Source organism: Coregonus clupeaformis, chromosome 2, assembly GCF_020615455.1.
Source record: "Coregonus clupeaformis isolate EN_2021a chromosome 2, ASM2061545v1, whole genome shotgun sequence".
Classification (NCBI taxonomy): domain Eukaryota; kingdom Metazoa; phylum Chordata; class Actinopteri; order Salmoniformes; family Salmonidae; genus Coregonus; species Coregonus clupeaformis.
Genome location: NC_059193.1, coordinates 25,578,911 through 25,601,345, shown reverse-complemented (window position 1 = coordinate 25,601,345; position 22,435 = coordinate 25,578,911). Strand labels below are relative to the sequence as shown.

Sequence of the window (22,435 nt, the reverse complement as noted above, 5' to 3'; positions counted from 1 at the left end):
AGAAAAATACATGTTTAATTGATTCCCTTTCTTCCCACACATTGTGACTCTTCTGGATGAATACATTTTCACTGGTGCATTCTGCGTCACCCACACATGTACTGAACACTCTTCCTCTCACTCCTTCCTTTCACACATTCTCTCTCTCTCACGTGGACAGAAGAACATGGACACACAAACACCCACAACCCCAGTAGATGATTATGTCAAATATCATAATGAGTTTGCAATGATATGTACATGTATTAGGCATATATGTAATATAAATAAAAATTGCATAGGTGCTTCAACAAAGCACTGAGTAAAGTGTCTGAATACTTATGTAAATGTGATTTTTCAGTCATTTATTTGTAATAAATTAGCCAAAAATTCTAAAAACCTGTTTTTGCATTGTCATTATTGGGTATTGTGTGTACATTGATGAGGGAAAAAACTATTGAATCCATTTTAAGATAAGGCTGTAACGTAACAAAATGTGGAAAAGATCAAGGGGTCTGAATACTTTCTGAATGCACTGTAGAAGGTATTCAAACACACTTTCACGAACTGACACTTTACACTTTACACACTCACAACCACTACCTACACAATGGTACTCAGAGGAAGGAACACCACAGCAGCAGCCTCTGTCTCTCTGGCTAGCCTACGTCATCACCTGCATCTCCACCATTGATTGGGAATCTCCCTGGGCAGACATTGACTTAAACCCCCCTCCTGTGAAGAGGCAGCAGTTTACCATAGCAACACTGAGCAGTCAGCCACACAGACATACCGAGAAGTGGTTATCAGACACCCTACTGAATAACGAATCAATTCAATCCACTCACTAATTCAGCTCAAATGGAAAACCTTGCCTCCTCCCTGAACCACAACTATCATCCCATTTACAAAGCTGAACACTATGTTGCTGCCGGAGGGTTGCACAATCTTAGTCTGGAGGTGGCTGTATAAGTGTGTAGGGGGAATTCAAGACTATAAGCACCAGCAGTGTGCTAAATAAAGGTTACATAAAATACAGTAGGCTCTACTTAGTTATCATGGTAAGTAATTACTGCTTTTAACATTGCTACAAGTTGGGATCAAAGATAAACACGCATATGAATACAACCTCAAAAAATCATCAAACAAATGAGAGCAAATTAACCTAAACTATTTTCATGTGGTTATGAGTGAGAGGGAGCAGAGGGCAGAGGGCAGACCCCCCCCCTCCCCCACACACACACACACACACCCCACACCCCTCCCTCCTCCACCGTCTTCTCTCTATCTCTCTCTCTGATACAGTATTCAGACCATTCACTTTTTCCACATTTTGTTGATTAAATACATGTTGTTCCTCATCAATCTACACACAATACCCAATAATGACAGAGCAAAAACAGGTTTTTAGAAATGTTTGCAAATGTATTACAAATAAAATTAAGGTCAGGTGCATCCTGTTTCCATTGATCATCTTACAAAAATTTTTTTTTTTCTTTTTTTTGTTGTTGGGGTAGATCAGCTTAATATTGCAGATAGATTGTAACTTCCATCAATGTAATTGTCTGCATCACTTCCAATCCCCCATGTTTTTTATATATATACTCCCCTTTATTACTTTTCAACCCGCCATCCTTTCCCTACTTGGGGTAAATTAGTGAACAACAATGCTTAGGCCTCTACTTCCAGCTTATACTTACTATCTACATTTTATGGACACAGTCAATTTTACAATAATTCTATTTTATTTGTTTTTGCTCCTGAACTTCTTCTACTCTCAACCTCTCCGATCATTTTCATGATGTCCATCCGGTTTGCTTCTATTTGCCATATCTTTCTAACTGTGCTCTTTCCCAAAAGCTCCCAACATACAACCTATTTACTTATTATGTACACAGTATGCTTACATTATTAGTTATCTTGTTATTGTTTGTTGTTATTTGTTATTAGTCCCATCCTTCAACTCCATTCAACACCTCCCATCTCTTCACACCATCCATATAGGATTTATATTTGCCATATATATTTCAACTGTACTGTGATGTTTTACAAAAGTTCTGAACCTTTCTATTCTCATTGCTTCTACAGATTGTGAATTATTATATTTTTTTTTTGCTAAAAGTATTATTATATTATTGATCGATTGACTATGACTTTTCAGATCACCCAGTAATGCTATCTGCAAGGTTAGCTCCAAGTAAATATTGCAATCCTTTAGCCATTCCTGGACCTGTGTCCAAAAACAAGCTACAAATGGACAGAACCAAAACAAATGATCTAATGATTCTGTCTCTTCACATCAAAATCTGCAGAGCTGGGAAGATTGTATCCCCCATATAAATAACATTCTATTGGTAGCAAGAATTGTATATAATTATTTAAATTGAAAGATTCTAATTTTTGAATCCGGTGTCGTTTTGCGTGTCAGTTCATAAACACTATGCCATGGGAGTTGATCAAGAACCAGCTGGTCACTCTGACAGAGCTCCAGAGTTCCTCTGTGGAGATGGGAGAACCTTCCAGAAGGACAACCATCTCTGTAGCACTCCACCAATCAGGCCTTATGGTAGAGTGGCCAGACGGAAGCCACTCCTCAGTAAAAGGCACATGACAGCCCTTTGGACTTTGCCAAAAGACACCTAAAGACTCTCAGACCATGAGAAACAAGATTCTCTGGTCTGATAAAACCAAGATTGAACTCTTTGGTCTGAATGCCAAGCGTCACGTCTGGAGGAAACCAGGCACCACTCATCACCTGGCCAATACCATCCCTACGGTGAAGCATGGTGGTGGCAGCATCCTGCTGTGGGGATGTTTTTCAGCGGCAGGTACTGGGAGACTAGTCAGGATCGAAGGAAAGATGAACAGAGGAAAGCGCAGAGAGATCCTTGATGAAAACCTGCTCCAGAGCGCTCGGGACCTCAGACTGGGGGCGAAGGTTCACCTTCGAACAGGACAACGACCCTAAGCACACAGCCAAGACAACGCAGGAGTGGCTTCGGGACAAGTCTCTGAATGTCCTTGAGTGGCCCAGCCAGAGCCCGGACATGAACCTGATCAAACATCTCTAGAGAGACCTGAAAATAGCTGTGCATTGACCCTCCCCATCCAACCTTACAGAGCTTGAGAGGATCTGCAGAGAAGAATGGGAGAAACTCCCCAAATATAGCTGTGCCAAGCTTGTAGCCTCATAACCAAGAACACTTGAGGCTGTAATTGCTTATGTAAATGTAATATTTCAGTTTATTTGTTTTGCCAAAATTTCTAAAAACATGTTTTTGCGTTGACATTATCGGATATTGTGTGTAGATTGATGAGGGAAAAAAACAATTTAATCAATTTTAGAACAACCATAATACAAAGACACAGACAGTCACCTAAGGGGAGCACTTTAGCTTATTTTATGAATCACCACCACAGGTGAGTTAAATATAGCATCTAGTAAATAGAGTATTTCTGAGATCTCTTTTATATCTACTATGCAGGCTTCTAGTATGATAGCCTGGGAACCCTACGGTACACACACACTCGCGCATGCGTGGGTACGCACACAGGCAGGCAGACACACACACAGCCTGTGGAGTCCAGGCAGGATCCATCTTTATTACATTACATTATATTAAAGCAGCAGCTAAGCGCATACGTTTTAATTAGAGCCAGTGATGCTCATACAATTAAAGTCACTCAGAGGGAACTGAGCACGGGCAGAGGACTGTTGTTAACTATTGGGGGGGAAAGGAGGAGATGTGTGGGGGGCAGGGGTGTGTTTTATTTGTATTATTTCTCTGTTTTCCCCTCAGGCTTTCTCTGCTTTCTCGATCCCGGCAGATATGTTTCTACCCTGTGACAATGGTCATTATAATATACTGTAATTACACACAGGCTTCAAGGTTCATTCTACTGTACTATGGCCCATGACTACTGTCTGATCAGATTTATTCAGACAAGGGACTGAATTCAATCCGATTTAGATTTTTTGTTGACAATGCGGCTTTTAAAGGCAATGTTCTCAGAGATCGCATTCACGGTAAACACTGCATATGTAGGCTGAATTGGACATTACATTTAAAATGCGCATTGCCAACAAGCTGCAATCAGATTGAATTCCTGTGAATTCCTGTGATCAAGATGTGGTTGTCCCACTGGCTATCCTAAATTGAATGCACCAATTTGTAAGTCGCTCTGGATAACAGCGTCTGCTAAATGACTTAAATGTAAATGTAAATGTAATCCTGGCCAAGGGCTGTTTATGGCCAAGAAGCCCTGGACCATGGAGAATGGATACTAAAGTTGTGGAGACTTTTGGAGAGTTTTCATTGGATTATATGGCATTTAACTTTTAAGGGAACATGTTGTTTGCTTTTTTCCAAGCTTGTCGTCTGACCTACAGCCAGCTGGCTCACCAAAAGTCTTCTTTCATTTTTACTCTAAGCTTCTTAACTTGGCCATGATTGCTCTTTTGGGGCTTTAAGTATTTGACTTGCTGTTATGTGAGCATGTATTCATCTCCATCATTCAGGATGGTGGGTGCCTAGACTATTACCATACATACAGTGCATTCGGAAAGTATTCAGAGCTCTTGACTTTTTCTACATTTTCTTACGTTACAGCCTTATTCTAAATTTGATTAAATTAATTTTTTTCGTCATCAATCTACAGACAATACCCCATAATACACTGTACCTCACACATCCCCCCTGGTGTGACCATGTGGGCTATCTGTCACTCAATGTGTGTGTGTGTATGTGTGTGTGTGTGCATGTGTCTGAGTTTGTGAATGCGTGACTGCTCGTGCACGCTCCCCTCCTCTCAGGGTTCATGGGCATCCTTGTCATTCTCCCCAGTCACGGCCAGTCCGCCACCCTGTGCTATAATGGTGATGGTGACATTTTGCAAGGAAGCAGAGGGAAAGGGATATTTTTGGGGTGCTGGATGGGAACTGAATTATTCATAACTTTGCACATTTAATGAAATATGTGGAGCCTAGCTGCCAGAGCCGGATATTTCAATGGACTCCTGTTTATAAATCCTTCAGCTTTTTAATGACACTGAATTATATCAGATATGCTTACTTTAGTTTCCCAGCCAGCCACAGGCTAAAATTTATGATTTGTCTGGCTAGAAAAAAGTAGATATACTCAACTAGAAAGTGAGGTAACAGTTTGGCAGGTATTATACCTAAATAGAATGGAAGAGTGAAGAAATAACAACTACACAAGGGTGTTTGAATTATACTTATTAAAGATATGATCTAAGAGGATGGGGGGGAGTGGACATTGGCTCTCTCTCTCTCTCTCTCTCTCTCTCTCTCTCTCTCTCTCTCTCTCTCTCTCTCTCTCTCTCTCTCTCTCTCTCTCTCTCTCTCTCTCTCTCTCTCTCTCTCTCTCTCTCTCTCTCTCTCTCTCTCTCTCTCTCTCTCTCTCTCTCTCTCTCTCTCTCTCTCTCTCTCTCTCTCTCTCTCTCTCTCTCTCTCTCTCTCTCTCTCTCTCTCTCTCTCTCTCTCTCTCTCTCTCTCTCTCTCTCTCTTCCCCCCCACCCCCCCCAACATACTGCATCTGTTTCTTCCAGCTGTTCATGTCACCATCATAACCCGTACTGCTGCCAGAGCAGCGGCATTTCAGCTCGGTACAGCCGGCCCAGAAGGTCAGACGCAGGCAGGGGGGTGGGGGGCAGAGGGGGGTACAAGGGCATAGGGCAGAACCACCCCAACAAACACACATAAACAAACACACTCTTCTCCTCCACTGCCCTCATCACTACCAGTGTACACACATAATCTGTATGCCTATAAAGTTTTGAGAATGCCACAAGTATTGGTCTTCACAAAGTTTGCTGCTTCAGTGTTTTTAGATATTTTTGTCAGATGTTACTATGGTATACTGAAGTATAATTACAAGCATTCCATAAGTGTCAAAGGCTTTTATTTACAATTACATTAAGTTTATGCAAAGAGTCAATATTTGCAGTGTTGACCCTTCTTTTTCAAGACCTCTGCAATCCGCCCTGGCATGCTGTCAATTAACTTCTGGGCCACATCCTGACTGATGGCAGCCCATTCTTGCATAATCAATGCTTGGAGTTTGTCAGAATTTGTGGGTTTTTGTTTGTCCACCCACCTCTTGAGGATTGACCACAAGTTCTCAATGGGATTAAGGTCTGGGGAGTTTCCTGGCCATGGACCCAAAATGTTGATGTTTTGTTCCCCGAGCCACTTAGTTATCACTTTTGCCTTATGGCAAGGTGCTCCATCATGCTGGAAAAGGCATTGTTCGTCACCAAACTGTTCTTGGATGGTTGGGAGAAGTTGCTCTCGGAGGATGTGTTGGTACCATTCTTTATTCATGGCTGTGTTCTTAGGCAAAATTGTCAGTGAGCCCACTCCCTTGGCTGAGAAGCAACCCCACACATGAATGGTCTCAGGATGCTTTACTGTTGGCATGACACAGGACTGATGACAAGCTTTTTTCCGGATGCCTCAAACAATCGGAAAGGGGATTCATCAGAGAAAATGACTTTACTCCAGTCCTCAGCAGTCCAATCCCTGTACCTTTTGCAGAATATCAGTCTGTCCCTGATGTTTTTCCTGGAGAGAAGTGGCTTCCTCGCTGCCCTTCTTGACACCAGGCCATCCTTCAAAAGTCTTTGCCTCACTGTGCGTGCAGATGCACTCACACCTGCCTGCTGCCATTCCTGAGCAAGCTCTGCACTGGTGGTGCCCCGATCCTGCAGCTGACTCAATTTTAGGAGACGGTCCTGGCGCTTGCTGGACTTTCTTGGGCACCCTGAAGTTTTCTTCACAACAATTGAACCTCTCTCCTTGAAGTTCTTGATGATCCGATAAATGGTTGATTTAGGTGCAATCTTACTAGCAGCAATATCCTTGCCTGTGAAGCCCTTTTTTTGCAAAGCAATGATGATGGCACGTGTTTCCTTGCAGGTAACCATGGTTAACAGAGGAAGAACAATGATTTCAAGCACCACCCTCCTTTTAAAGCTTCAAGTCTGTTATTCTAACTCAATCAGCATGACAGAGTGATCTCCAGCCTTGTCCTCGTCAACACTCTCACCTGTGTTAACGAGAGAATCACTGACATGATGGCAGCTGGTCCTTTTGTGGCAGGGCTGAAATGCAGTGGAAATGTTTTTGGGGATTAAGTTCATTTTCATGGCAAAGAGGGACTTTGCAATTAATTGCAATTCATTACATTCTGGAGTAAATGCAAATTGCCATCATAAAAACTGAGGCAGCAGACTTTGTCAAAATTTATATTTGTGTCATTCTCAAAACTTTTGACCACGCCTGTACACACACACTCACATTCTCACACACACATTAGCAGGCATACACACACATCACCCCCCGCCACCACAAATCACGCTGCCAGCCGGGCGCCCTGCTAGCATACTCACTCTAGCCACCTGGTGAGAGAGTCATGACTGGGGCATAGATGGCAAACAATGGGAACACCTGTTTGGAAACATGTCATTATGGTGGGAGCTCAGTATTCCACATGCACTGTGATGATGATGTAGCATTGACTTTGCATTGCAAATGGGTGTGTGGCTGTGCCAGAAAGTAGCAGGGAGGAATGAAGGAAGCAATATTTATTGGAGGTAGTTCTTAATGATTGTGAGGTTAGGAAAGTTGTGAGACATCTGCTGCAAGCTGGCTATATGGAGCCACTGCGTTCTACCAGGGAGAGCAGGAGAGGTTAGCCCTGCTGTGCTCTGTGTGTGTGTGTGTTTGTGTGTGTGTGTATTTATTATGGATCCCCATTAGCTACTCTTCCTGGGGTCCAGCGAAATTAAGGCAGTTCATACAATTTAAAAACATTTCAATACAGTCACAGATTTCACAACACACTGTGTGCCCTCAGGCCCCTACTCCACCACTACCACATATCTACAGTACAAAAATCCATGTGTACGTGTGTGTATAGTGCGTATGTTATCGTGTGTGTGAATGCATATGTCTGCGCCTATGTTTGTGTTGCTTCACAGACCCACTGTTCCATAAGGTGTTTTTTTAATCTGTTTTTTAAATCTAATTTTACTACTTGCATCAGTTACTTGATGTGGAATAGAGTTCCATGTAGTCATGGCTCTATGTAGTACTGTGCGCCTCTCATAGTCTATTCTGGACTTGGGGACTGTGAAGAGACCTCTGGTGGCATGTCTTGTGGGGTATGCATGGGTGACCGAGCTGTGCGCCAGTAGCTCAAACAGACAGCTCGGTGCACCCAACATGTCAACACCTCTCATAAACACAAGTAGTGATGAAGTCAATCTCTCCTCCACTTTGAGCCAGGAGAGATTGACATGCATATTATTAATATTAGCTCTCTGCGTACATCCAAGGGCCAGCCGTGCTGCCCTGTTCTGAGCCAATTGTCATTTTTTGTGGCACCTGACCACACGACTGAACAGTAGTCCAGGTGTGACAAAACCTGTAGGACCTGCCTTGTTGATAGTGCTGTTAAGAAGGTAGAGCAGCACTTTATTATGGACATACTTCTCCCCATCTTAGCTACTGTTGTATCATTATGTTTTGACCATGACAGTTTACAATCCAGGGTTGCTCCAAGCAGTTTAGTCACCTCAACTTGCTCAATTTCCACATGATTTATTACAAGATTTAGTTGAGGTTTAGGGTTTAGTGAATGATTTGTCCCAAATACAATGCTTTTAGTTTTATACATATTTAGGACTAACTTATTCATTGCCACCCACTCTGAAACTAACTGCAACTCTTTGTTAAGTGTTGCAGTCATTTCAGTCGCTGACATGTATAGTGTTGAGTCATCCGCATACATAGACACTCTGGCTTTACTCAAAGCCAGTGGCATGTCATTAGTAAAGATTGAAAAAAAGTAATGGGCCTAGACAGCTGCCCTGGGGAATTCCTGATTATACCTGGATTATGTTGGAGAGGCTTCCATTAAAGAACACCCTCTGTGTTCTGTTAGACAGGTAACTCTGTATCCACAATATAGCATACGTTTTTCCAGCAGCAGACCATGATCGATAATGTCAAAAGTCGCACTGAAGTCTAACAAAACAGCCCGCACAATTTCTCTCAGCCAATCATCAGTCATTTGTGTAAGAGCTGTGCTTGTTGAATGTCCTTCTCTATAAGCATGCTGTCACGCCCTGACTCTAGGGACATGTATTGGTTGAGTCAGGGTGTGTATTTTCTGTGTTGGGTTTATCTATGTTAGTTTCTAGATCGTTTAGATCTATGTTGGCCAGGGTGGTTCTCAATCAGAGGCAGCTGTAGCTCGTTGTCTCTGATTGGGGACCATACTTAGGTAGCCTGTTGGCACTAGTGGGGTGTGGGATCTTGTTCCGTGTGAGGTATGTTATTTGTCTACCTTGGACTTCACGTTTCGTTTGTTGTTTTGTCGTGTGTTTAGTCGTCAATAAATATGAATGCATATCACGCTGCGCCTTGGTCCGTCTCGTCCGTAAACGATCGTGACACATGCTGAAAGTTTGTTGTCAATTTGTTTACTGTAAAATAGCATTGTATCTGGTCAAACACATAATTTTTTCCAATAGTTTACTGAGGGTTGGTAACAGGCTAATTGGTCGGCTATTTGAGCCAGTAAAGGGGGATTTACTATTTTTAGGTAGCGGAATGACTTTTGCTTCCCTCCAAGCATGGGGGCACACACATTCTAGTAGGCTTAAATTGAAAATATGGCAAATAGGAGTGGCAATATCGTCCGCTATTATCCTCAGTAATTTTCCATCCAAGTTGTCAGACCCCGGTGGCTTGTCATTATTGATAGACAATAATTTTTTCACCTCTTCCACACTTACTTTACGGAATTCAAAATTACAGTGCTTGTCTTCCATAATTTGGTCAGATATACTTGGATGTCTAGTGTCAGCAATTGTTGCTGGCATGTCATGCCTAAATTTGCTAATCTTACCAATGAAACAATCATTAAAGTAGTTGGCAATATCAGTTGGTTTGTGATGAATGAGCCATCTGATTCAATGAATGATGGCTCATTCCCAAAATTTCATTTAAGGTGCTCCAAAGCTTTTTACTATCATTCTTTATGTCATTTATCTTTGTTTCATAGTGTAGTTTCTTCTTCTTTTTATTCAGTTTAGTCACATGATTTCTCAATTTGCAATACGTTTGCCAATCGGTTGTGCAGCCAGACTTATTTGCCATTCCTTTTGCCTCATCCCTCTCAACCATACAATTTTTCAATTCCAAATCAATCCACATGGATTTAACAGGTTTTACAGTCATGTTCTTAATGGGTGCATGCTTATTAGTAACTGGAATAAGCAATTTCATAAATGTGTCAAGTGCAGTGTCTGTTTGCTCCTCATTACACACCACAGACCAACATACAGCTCTGGAAAAAATTAAGAGACCACGGCAAAATTATCAGTTTCTCTGGTTTTACTATTTATAGGTATGTGTTTGGGTAAAATTTTAAATAAAAATCTATAAACTACTGACAACATTTCTCCCAAATTCCAAATACAAATATTGTCATTTAGAGCATTCATTTGCAAAAAATAACAAAAAAGATGCAGTGTTGTCAGACCTCGAATAATGCAAAGAAAATGGGTTAATGTTCATTTTTAAACAACACAATACTAATGTTTTAACTTAGGAAGACTTCAGAAATCAGTATTTGGTGGAATAACCCTGATTTTCAATCACAGCTTTTATGCGTCTTGGCATGCTCTCCACCAGTCTTTCACATTGATGTTGGGTGACTTTATGCCACTCCTGGCGCAAAAATTCAAGCAGCTCGGCTATGTTTGATGGCTTGTGACCATCCATCTTCCTCTTGATCACATTCCAGAAGTTTTCAATGGGGTTCAGGTCTAGAGATTGGGCTGGCCATGACAGGGTCTTGATCTGGTGGTCCTCCATCCACACCTTGATTGACCTGGCTGTGTGGCATGGCACATTGTCCTGCTGGAAAAACCAATCCTCAGAGTTGGGGAACAATGTCAGAGCAAAAGGAAGCAAGTTTTCTTCCAGGACAACCTTGTATGTGGCTTGATTCATGCGTCCTTCAAGACAAATCTGCCCGATTCCAGCCTTGCTGAAGCACCCCCAGATCATCACCGATCCTCCACCAAATTTCACAGTGGGTGCGAGATACTGTGGCTTGTAGGCCTCTCCAGGTCTCCGTCTAACCATTAGACGACCAGGTGTTGGGCAAAGCTGAAAATTGGAGAAGATTACCTTACTCCAGTCCTCTACGGTCCAATCCTTATGGTCTTTTGCAAACCTCAGCCTGGCTCTTCTTTGCTTCTAATTGATTAAGGGCTTTTTTCTAACCTTGCACAACTTCAGCCCTGCCCCTAGGAGCCTGTTTCGAACCGTCCTCGCCGTGCACTTCACCCCAGCTGCCGTTTGCCATTCTTTTTGTAGGTCACTTGATGTCATCCTACGGTTGTTGAGTGACATTCAAATGAGTTGGCGGTCATCCCGGTCAGTAGAGAGTCGTTTTCGCCCTCTGCCGGTCTGTAGCTTTGTTGTCCCCAATGTCTGCTGCTTGACCTTGTTCTTATGAACCGCCGTCTTTGAAATTTTAAGGACGGAAGCAACCTGACGCTCACTGTATCCCTCTGCCAGTAAAGCCAGAATTGAACCCTTCTTTTCCTCACTCAAAACTTTCCTTTTCAACTCTTTTGGCATGGTCCATAGTTCTTTTTTGATTAATATTACTTTTGAGGTACTATTAGCAGTTTTTGCCATCCAGCTGGTCCTATTGCAAGAGGATAGTGATGACCACAGCAGTGGTTTTGATACTTTTCCTCGTTAAATAAGATTTGGTTCATGTGATCACCTAATCAGTACCTAATTCAGTAGAATGAAGTGTGCCTGTGTTGGAATTCAACAGACACTGGAATGGAATGGCTGTCATACATGTAGAGATGCTGATTTAAGAAAAATATGCAGTGGTCTCTTAATTTTTTTCAGAGCTGTATATTCTTTACATCAATAACATAGGAATCACTACAAAACTTATTGTATGACCTCTTATACACAATATTAGGCCCAGCCTTTGGTACATTGGTTTTCCTAGATATGGCTACTATATTGTGATCACTACATCCAATGGATTTGGATACTGCTTTCAAACAAATCTCTGCAGCATTAGTAAAGATATGATAAATACATGTTGATGATTTAATTCCTGTACTGTTTGTAACTACCCTGGTAGGTTGCCTGAACCTGAACCAGGTTGCAGGCACTGGTTACAGTTTGAAGCTTTCTCTTGAGTGGGCAGCCTGAGAAAGCCAGTGAATATTTAAATCACCCAGAAAGTATACCTCTCTATTGATATCACATACATTATCAAGCATTTCACACATGTTATCCAGATACTGACTGTTAGCACTTGGTGGTCTATTGCAGCTTCCCACCAGAATGGGATTTAGGTGAGGCAGATGAACCTGTAGCCATATTACTTCAACAGTTTTTAAAATGAGATCCTCTCTAATCTTCACAGGAATGTGGTTCTGAATATAAACAGCAACACCTCCACCATTGGCATTTCTATCTTTTCTGTAAATGTTATAACCTTGTATTGCTACCACTGTATCATCAAAGGTACAGTGGGGAAAAAAAGTATTTAGTCAGCCACCAATTGTGCAAGTTCTCCCACTTAAAAAGATGAGAGAGGCCTGTAATTTTCATCATAGGTACACGTCAACTATGACAGACAAATTGAGAATTTTTTTTCCAGAAAATCACATTGTAGGATTTTTAATGAATTTATTTGCAAATTATGGTGGAAAATAAGTATTTGGTCACCTACAAACAAGCAAGATTTCTGGCTCTCACAGACCTGTAACTTCTTCTTTAAGAGGCTCCTCTGTCCTCCACTCGTTACCTGTATTAATGGCACCTGTTTGAACTTGTTATCAGTATAAAAGATACCTGTCCACAACCTCAAACAGTCACACTCCAAACTCCACTATGGCCAAGACCAAAGAGCTGTCAAAGGACACCAGAAACAAAATTGTAGACCTGCACCAGGCTGGGAAGACTGAATCTGCAATAGGTAAGCAGCTTGGTTTGAAGAAATCAACTGTGGGAGCAATTATTAGGAAATGGAAGACATACAAGACCACTGATAATCTCTCTTGATCTGGGGCTCCACGCAAGATCTCACCCCGTGCGGTCAAAATGATCACAAGAACGGTGAGCAAAAATCCCAGAACCACACGGGGGGACCTAATGAATGACCTGCAGAGAGCTGGGACCAAAGTAACAAAGCCTACCATCAGTAACACACTACGCCGCCAGGGACACAAATCCTGCAGTGCCAGACGTGTCCCCCTGCTTAAGCCAGTACATGTCCAGGCCCGTCTGAAGTTTGCTAGAGTGCATTTGGATGATCCAGAATAGGATTGGTAGAATGTCATATGCTCAGATGAAACCAAAATATAACTTTTTGGTAAAAACTCAACTCGTCGTGTTTGGAGGACAAAGAATGCTGAGTTGCATCCAAAGAACACCATACCTACTGTGAAGCATGGGGGTGGAAACATCATGCTTTGGGGCTGTTTTTCTGCAAAGGGACCAGGACGACTGATCCGTGTAAAGGAAAGAATGAATGGGGCCATGTATCGTGAGATTTTGAGTGAAAACCTCCTTCCATCAGCAAGGGCATTGAAGATGAAACGTGGCTGGGTCTTTCAGCATGACAATGATCCCAAACACACTGCCCGGGCAACGAAGGAGTGGCTTCGTGAGAAGCATTTCATGGTCCTGGAGTGGCCTAGCCAGTCTCCAGATCTCAACCCCATAGAAAATCTTTGGAGGGAGTTGAAAGTCTGTGTTGCCCAGCGACAGCCCCAAAACATCACTGCTCTAGAGGAGATCTGCATGGAGGAATGGGCCAAAATACCAGCAACAGTGTGTGAAAACCTTGTGAAGACTTACAGAAAACGTTTGACCTGTGTCATTGCCAACAAAGGGTATATAACAAAGTATTGAGAAACTTTTGTTATTGACCAAATACTTATTTTCCACCATAATTTGCAAATAAATTCATTAAAAATCGTACAATGTGATTTTCTGGATTTTTTTCTTCTCATTTTGTCTGTCATAGTTGACGTGTACCTATGATGAAAATTACAGGCCTCTCTCATCTTTTTAAGTGGGAGAACTTGCACAATTGGTGGCTGACTAAATAATTTTCTTCCCCACTGTATTATCTAAATGAGTTTCAGAGATTGTCAGAATATGAATGTCATCTGTTACTAGCAAATTATTGATTTCATGAACCTTGTTTCTTAAGCTACATATGTTAACGTGGGCTATTTTGAGCATTTTTCTTCTGGGATGCTTACTTATTTTTATTGCTTTACTGGGAAGCTTAGCAGCAGTAGATGTGGTCATGTTTTTATCTTAGTGCATGGTGAGCTGCACACAGTGGACTTCCTCCTTGGGCACACCGGCTCAGTGCTAACAGTATAAATCTGGTTCTAAAGCACATGATTACTGCATACAATAGCTGTAGGATCAGTAGAGGTATTCAGGGCAGTTAGAGGGACATAAATTAGGCACAACTTATATTGTGTCTACCGACGACCCTGGTGTAATGTACATTTGCTGAAGCATTTTGACAACTCTGCTTCACATTGGTAGGGATTAGCTGAGCTGGGCTTGGGTCATTGCTAATTCATTGTCTCAACGCAGCCTTATAATGCTGTGAAAGGATCCAGGAACCCAAATGATTTGGGTGGATCCCATCCTCCTTATAAAACGTGTTTTGATTCCAAAAGGTATCCAAATTGTCAACAACAGTTACACCCATTGAGCTGCAATAATCATGCAGCCAGTTGTGAAGAGCAAGAATCCTGCTAAAGTGTTCAATGTCACGATTCAGAGAGGGCACAGGGCCAGACATGATAGGTTTTTTGTTAGTGTCTAGCAGAGAGTTAATCAGTTCTTTAACTGTTCAGAGCTGCCACTCGATCCAGAGCAGGGACAGAAGGTTGCCGACGTCGACTTCGAAATCGTAGTAGTAGGCACTGCGGCCGCAGACACAGGCACCCCCAGCGACGAAGGTGCAGTAAGATCAGGCTCCAGGACGGCGAAACTATTAGTTGTTTGTATCTGCTCCGGGACTCTCATTGGGAGTGTAGACTGCTTTGCGGGAGGTCGCTGTCTTCGGCTTCCACGGCTCGTGGCATGCGACCATCGTTGATTGCCTTTCTCCTCATGCTGTGCTCCTTCGACGGCGCTATCAGATGGGGGAGCTTCAGGCAACACTGGCCAGTCGGATAATGACAAACTACAAGGCGGAGATGCATCCAACAAGCGCAAATGCCGTCCAGCCACCGGCGTAGAAAATTTAAACATTCCACTCTGCGTTTTCCCCCAGTTTCTTACGTAAGCTGGCGAACTGCGTGATCAAGGAAGGCACCTCAAGCCTATAATCCTCGGCAAGTAAACAATTGCCGCATTGGAACTCAGAGTGATCCGGTTTGTCCCGAAACAAAGCGTAATAGATACAGCTCCTACAGCGCTAGAACCGTTCATTTAGTTCTCCAGACAAAGAGGGCTCCATTGCAAAACTCATCTGGTACCAACTTCATTAGCTTGATGGCTAGCAGCTTAGTGTCTCTGTCAAGCAGGCTTCAACCTGACGCTAACCGCGTCGTGGAATCCACGCAAAAACAAGTTCTGTAGTCGTATTTATGAATAGCGTTTTTGTTTTAATCAAAAAGAACAAACCAAGTGTTTTCCAGCATACAATGTTCAGCTACGCACTCTGATGACATCTGCTGTGTGTGTGTGTGTGTGTGTGTGTGTGTGTGTGTGTGGTGACTTTCTCCCAGACAGGGGCTCTTCAACAGAGTAGTCAGGGAGACTCCAACTACATCCACTGAGCAACAGAGGACAAACAAGACCTGTGTCACACACTGACTCATTGACAACAGACACACACAGAAGAAGGTTGGGGAGACTTACTGATGTGTACAGGAAGCCCTCGCTGTTCATGGCCAGGTAGAGCTTGGTCTGCACTCCCTGGATGGCCACAACTCGAAGCCCCACTGGAATGAGGTTGAATATGGCTGGGGAGGAGAAAGAGAGAGTTACTCACAATCCTGTCAACAAATGGAGGGAAAAAACCCACTTGTGAAGAAGAGAGTACGCACACTGTTTATCCACCATTAAATAGCATTTAGTGAAACCATGTCTCAGTCTGAGTTTTCCTGCTTGAGGGGGCATCTAGGGTGACTAAACCCCAGCAGGTAGCACAGGGTCCTAGTCATAGGAGCAGAGCTAATCTAAGTAGATAACGATACATTAAGCTAAGACTTCTGCCTTCGCTATTCCTGCCAACCACATCCTTTCACTCTACCCAGTCTCCTCCATGGAGTTAGCTACAGTAGTGCTTAGCTTAGCAGTCTAAACAGAGACCTCTCTTGGCCCGGCTCTGCCCTCATATGCCAAACCCGCTCACACCTTGGTCCTACTGTCACCGTGCTAGCCAGGAAGCTGACAATCTCCCATGGCCACACTGCGTTCATACGCTAAGGAAGAGAGAGGCAGCCCGCTACCAGGACATCTCCTGAACTCCGGAAGAGAGGTGGTTTTCATAGCGTGAGCAGCGGTCGAGAGAGGCAAATGATGTAGCTACAGTAGCCTTAAATAATTATATTTTAAAAAAAAGGCAAACAGAGGCGGTGGTTTTTCTCAAAGTTAAGCTGTTATGGTAACTACTGCCGTTATGTCCTATTGTAACTGTAAAGCTGTTATTGTAGCTACTGCCGTTATGTCGTATTGTAACTGTCAAGCTGTTATTGTAACTACTGCCGTTATGTCCTATTGTAACTGTAAAGCTGTTATTGTAACTACTGCCGTTATGGCCTATTGTAACTGTAAAGCTGTTATTGTAACTATTGTTGATATGTCGTATTGTAACTGTAAAGCTGTTATTGTAGCTACTGCCATTATGTCCTATTGTAACTGTAAAGCTGTTATTGTAACTACTGCCGTTATGTCCTATTGTAACTGTAAAGCTGTTATTGTAACTACTGCCGTTATGGCCTATTGTAACTGTAAAGCTGTTATTGTAACTATTGTCGATATGTCGTATTGTAACTGTAAAGCTGTTATTGTAGCTACTGCCATTATGTCCTATTGTAACGATAAAGCTGTTATTGTAACTACTGCAGTTATGTCCTATTGTAACTGTAAAGCTATTTTTGTAACTACTGCCGTTATGTCCTATTGTAACTGTAAAGCTGTTATTGTAACTACTGCCGTTATGTCCTATTGTAACTATAAAGCTGTTATTGTAACTACTGCCGATATGTTTAAAGTAACTGTAAAGCTGTTATTGTAGCTTCTGCCGTTATATCCTATTGTAACTGTAAAGCTGTTATTGTAACTACTGCCGTTATGTCCTATTGTAACTGTAAAGCTGTTATTGTAACTACTGCCGTTATGTCCTATTGTAACTGTAAAGCTGTTATTGTAACTACTGCCGTTATGTCCTATTGTAACTGTAAACCTGTTATTGTAACTACTGCCGATTTGTTTAAAGTAACTGTAAAGCTGTAATTGTAGCTACTGCCGTTATGTCCTATTGTAACTGTATAGTTGTTATTGTAACTAGTGCCGTTATGTCCTATTGTAACTGTATAGTTGTTATTGTAACTAGTGCTGTTATGGCCTATTGTAACTGTAAAGCTGTTATTGTAACTACTGCCGTTATGTCCTATTGTAACTGTAAAGCTGTTATTGTAACTACTGCCATTATGTCCTATTGTAACTGTAAAGCTGTTATTGTAACTACTGCCGTGATGTCCTATTGTAACTGTAAAGCTGTTATTGTAACTACTGCCGTGATGTCCTATTGTAACTGCAAAGCTGTTATTGTAACTACTGCCGTTATGTCCTATTGTAACTGTAAAGCTGTTTTTGTAACTACTGCCGTTATGTCCTATTGTAACTGTAAAGCTGTTATTGTAACTACTGCCAATATGTTTAAAGTACCTGTAAAGCTGTTATTGTAGCTACTGCCGATATGTTTAAAGTAACTGTAAAGCTGTTATTGTAGCTACTGCCGTTATGTCCTATTGTAACTGTATAGTTGTTATTGTAACTAGTGCCGTTATGTCCTATTGTAACTGTAAAGCTGTTATTGTAACTACTGCCGTTATGTCCTATTGTAACTGTAAAGCTGTTATTGTAACTACTGCCATGATGTCCTATTGTAACTGTAGGGCTGTTATTGTAACTACTGCCGTTATGTCCTATTGTAACTATAAAGCTGTTATTGTAACTACTGCCGATATGTTTAAAGTAACTGTAAAGCTGTTATTGTAGCTACTGCCGTTATGTCCTATTGTAACTGTATAGTTGTTATTGTAACTAGTGCCGTTATGTCCTATTGTAACTGTATAGTTGTTATTGTAACTAGTGCCGTTATGTCCTATTGTAACTGTAAAGCTGTTATTGTAACTACTGCCATGATGTCCTATTGTAACTGTAGGGCTGTTCTTGTAACTACTGCCGTGATGTCCTATTGTAACTGTAAAGCTGTTATTGTAACTACTGCCGTTATGTCCTATTGTAACTGTAAAGCTGTTTTTGTAACTACTGCCGTTATGTCCTATTGTAACTGTAAAGTTGTTCTTGTAACTACTGCCGTTATGTCCTATTGTAACTGTAAAGTTGTTATTGTAACTACTGCCGTTATGTCCTATTGTAACTATAAAGCTGTTATTGTAACTACTGCCGATATGTTTAAAGTAACTGTAAAGCTGTTATTGTAGCTACTGCCGTTATGTCCTATTGTAACTGTAAAGCTGTTATTGTAACTACTGCCGATTAGTTTAAAGTAACTGTAAAGCTGTTATTGTAACTACTGCCGTTATGTTCTATTGTAACTGTAAAGTTGTTATTGTAACTACTGCCGTTATGTCCTATTGTAACAGTAAAGCTGTTATTGTAACTACTGCCATTATGTCATATTGTAACTGTATTCTCAGAGTTACGCCAACATCAGAGCCAAACAGTGGCTTTGCTGCTCTGTCCTGCCCCCTCCTCTTCTGTCCTGCCCCCTCCTCTTCTGTCCTGCCCCACCTCTTTTGTCCTGCCCCACCTCTTCTGTCCTGCTCCCTCCTCTTCTCTCCTGCACCCTCCTCTTCTGTCCTGCCCCCTCCTCTTCTGTCCTGCCCCCTCCTCTTCTGTCCTGCCCCCTCCTCTTCTGTCCTGCCCCCTCCTCTTCTGTCCTTCCCCCCCTCTTCTGTCCTGCCCCACCTCTTCTGTCCTGCCCCCTCCTCTTCTGTCCTGCCCCACCTCTTCTGTCCTGCTCCTTCCTCTTATGTCCTGCCCCCTCCTCTTCTGTCCTGGCTGGCACTAATTGTGCACAGTGCTGCCACATGCATGCCCTCTAGTAACAGAGGACAGGGTTTTCTGGGCTATGGGATAAAGACGGGCACATCTCTGTGTGAGGGGATTTACACAATCACACAGGAATATAAGGACACACACACTTCGCAGGCACACAGACACACACACACACACACACACACACACACACACACACACACACACACACACACACACACCTGTCTATATGGAGCAGATAGGATGCCAGCAACATAAGGACAAGAGGAGTGGATATTTAAGGTGAAGAGACAAAGCTCTCTCTCTTCAACATCAGCATTGATATGTGTTTGTCATCAGCACTGGTCCTCTGCTTCTCTCTTTTACTCTTGGTTTACTGACAGGGCCAAGGAATTAGGTGCTAGGAACAACCACACAGGAGTCTCACCACAGATCCTCTCTATATAACTACTTCCTCCCTCCAGAGAGGAAGCCCATATAAGCAGTCCAGCTGTGATAGACTCTCTCCCCTGACCTTAACACTAAGACAGCCTCTGTGCCTTCCCAGGCTTCCATGGTAAACAACAGAAGACGAGTAGGGATTTAATCAAGTTAACAGCTACTACAACCCACTGTAGAGGTAGTACTGCAGAATGATGCCGTAAATACACCCTCTGCTCTCCTGTCGTCCTCCTCTCCTCCTCTCTTCCCTCCGTCTCTTGTCTCCTCCTTCCTCTCCTCTCCTCCATCCTCTCTTCCCCTGCATACCTGGGCTGATCACAGTCCCACTGGAGCCCTCCACCCTGAGCCACATCTGCTGCCTTGTCCACAGAGATAACTGATCTGGGATCAGCTAGCTACACTATATATACAAAAGTTTGTGGACACCCTTTCAAATTAGTGGATTCGGCTATTTCAGCCACACTAGGGTTGAATATTTTCCCAATATTTTACAAATTATCCATCCCGAGAAAAAATCACTTTTCTCCCGGGTAACCCAGTATTTCTCGCCAAAACCGGAAGTGTCATTCAAAAGCATTATAAAGCATATAAATATGTCTGGATTTGATTAGAGCTTTGATCGAAAATTCAAGCCTGATGCTACCTGAGCCTGATGAGCCATACATTAAATACATTTTATGAGCCCTACATTAAAGAAATGTCATAAGCCCAAGCCCAAAAAAGCCCACATGATTGTTCCGTTATCCATTACATACAGTGCCTTCGGAAAGTATTCAGACCTCTTGACTTTTTCCACATTTTATTACATTACAGCCTTATTCAAACATTTATTAAATAAATAAAAATCCTCAGCAATCTACACACAATACCCCATAATGTCAAAGTGAAAACAGGTTTTTTATAAATGTTTGCAAATGTATCAACAATAAAAAACAGATACCTTATTAACATAAGTATTCAGACCCTTTGCCATGAGACTCGAAATTTAGCTCAGGTGTATCATGTTTCCATTGATCATCCTTGAGATGTTTCTACAACGATTGGAGTCCATCTGTGGTAAATTTAATTGATTGGGCATGTTTTGGAAAGGTACACACCTGTCTATATAAGGTCCCACAGTTGATAGTGCATGTCAGAGCAATAATAAAGCCATGAGGTCGAAGGAATTGTCCGTAGAGCTCCGAGACAGGGTTTTGTCGAGCTGGCCGCCCGGCCAAACTGAGCAATCTGGGGAGAAGGGCTTTGGTCAGGGAGGTGACCAAGAACCCGATGGTCACTCTGACAGAGCTACAGAGTTCCTCTGTGGAGATGGGAGAATCTTCCAGAAGGACAACCATCTCTGCAGCATTCCACCAATCAGACCTTCGAGGTAGAGTGGCCTGACGGAAGCCACTCCTAAGTAAAAGCCACATGACAGCCCGCTTGGAGTTTGCCAAAAGACACCTAAAGACTCTCAGACCATGAGAAACAAGATTCTCTGGTCTGATGTAACCAAGATTGAACTCTTTGGCCTGAATGCCAAGCGTCACATCTGGAGGAAACCTGGCACCATCCCTACGGTAAAGCATGGTGGTGGCAGCATCATGCTGTGGGGATGTTTTTTAGCGGCAGGGACTGGGAGACTAGTCAGGATTGAGGCAAAGATTAATGGAGCAAAGTACAGAGAGACCCTTGATGAAAACCTGCTCCAGAGCTCTCAGGACCTCAGACTGGGGCGAAAGTTCACCTTCCAACAGGACAACAACCCTAAGCACACCGCCAAGACAATACAGGAGGGCCTATTTGTATAATTAGCAGACTGACGCATATGTACCTTTCATAATATTTCCCCTAATGTTATTAGCCTACCTCCTCTTTCTCTCTCTGTTGCTTCATTCGTTCCTCGCTTTCAACAGTTAAATGAAATAAGTTGCGTTGTCCTTATCTTCATCATTATAATGACATCCTTGAATAATATAGGACTAGAATTAGATGCAGAAGGCTTTCACTTCTCTTCCCGAAGATTGAATGGTTATGGGTCTGAATAAATAACTGCTGTAGCCTACTGCCATCGCATGATCGCTCTTCTTTCAAATTACCTGTGAGTTTTATTGGCTGCTGTATTTAACATTCAGAAAACAAGAGCTTGCGTCCTTCTTTGAATAGTCTATTGGTATAAGAAATTATTACAAAAATAATGTCCAGCAAGCTTTTCTAGTCTAGCTTTTCCTGCATGGGACGTTTTTTTAAGGAGAGGCCAGCGGAGCACAGGTGCGTGCGTATTGCACAAGAGACCAAGGCTATAAGTTAGAAGTTTATTATGCAAAACCCATCATTAATTAGCTAAATATAAGGCTAATGCTGCATTCAATTTATTACCTGAAAGAGGTAGGTTAGGACATCTGTATATACTGTAGGGCTATATATCAATCTAGAACAGGACTATCTATTTTGGATGCAATTTTAATGGAGTTGCTGGAGAGAGAGAAAGACTGCGAGAGAGTGCTCCTGTGTGCACTGATTTAATGTAACAATATTTGAGTGATAAGCTGTTTTAAACTCTGCAGCAGCAATTTAAAAATATACATACAGTCGGAAGTTTACATACACTTGTTGGTTGGAGTCATTAAAACTAGTTTTTCAACCACTCCACAAATTTCTTGTTAACAA

The 22,435-nt window shown here is 42.3% G+C and overlaps 1 protein-coding gene across 6 annotated transcripts in view; it reads right to left on the bottom strand.

Annotated features, from left to right (window-relative positions):
- The window catches only part of LOC121532159 (fibroblast growth factor 13), a 169,224-nt gene that overhangs the window by 16,580 nt on the left and 130,209 nt on the right, over positions 1-22,435 (bottom strand). For all 6 annotated transcript variants that reach the window (XM_041837926.2, XM_041837917.2, XM_041837949.2 and 3 more), the window contains one exon: positions 15,953-16,056. In XM_041837926.2, the coding sequence (XP_041693860.1) occupies positions 15,953-16,056 (104 nt within the window). The remainder of the gene's footprint in view (positions 1-15,952; positions 16,057-22,435) is intronic.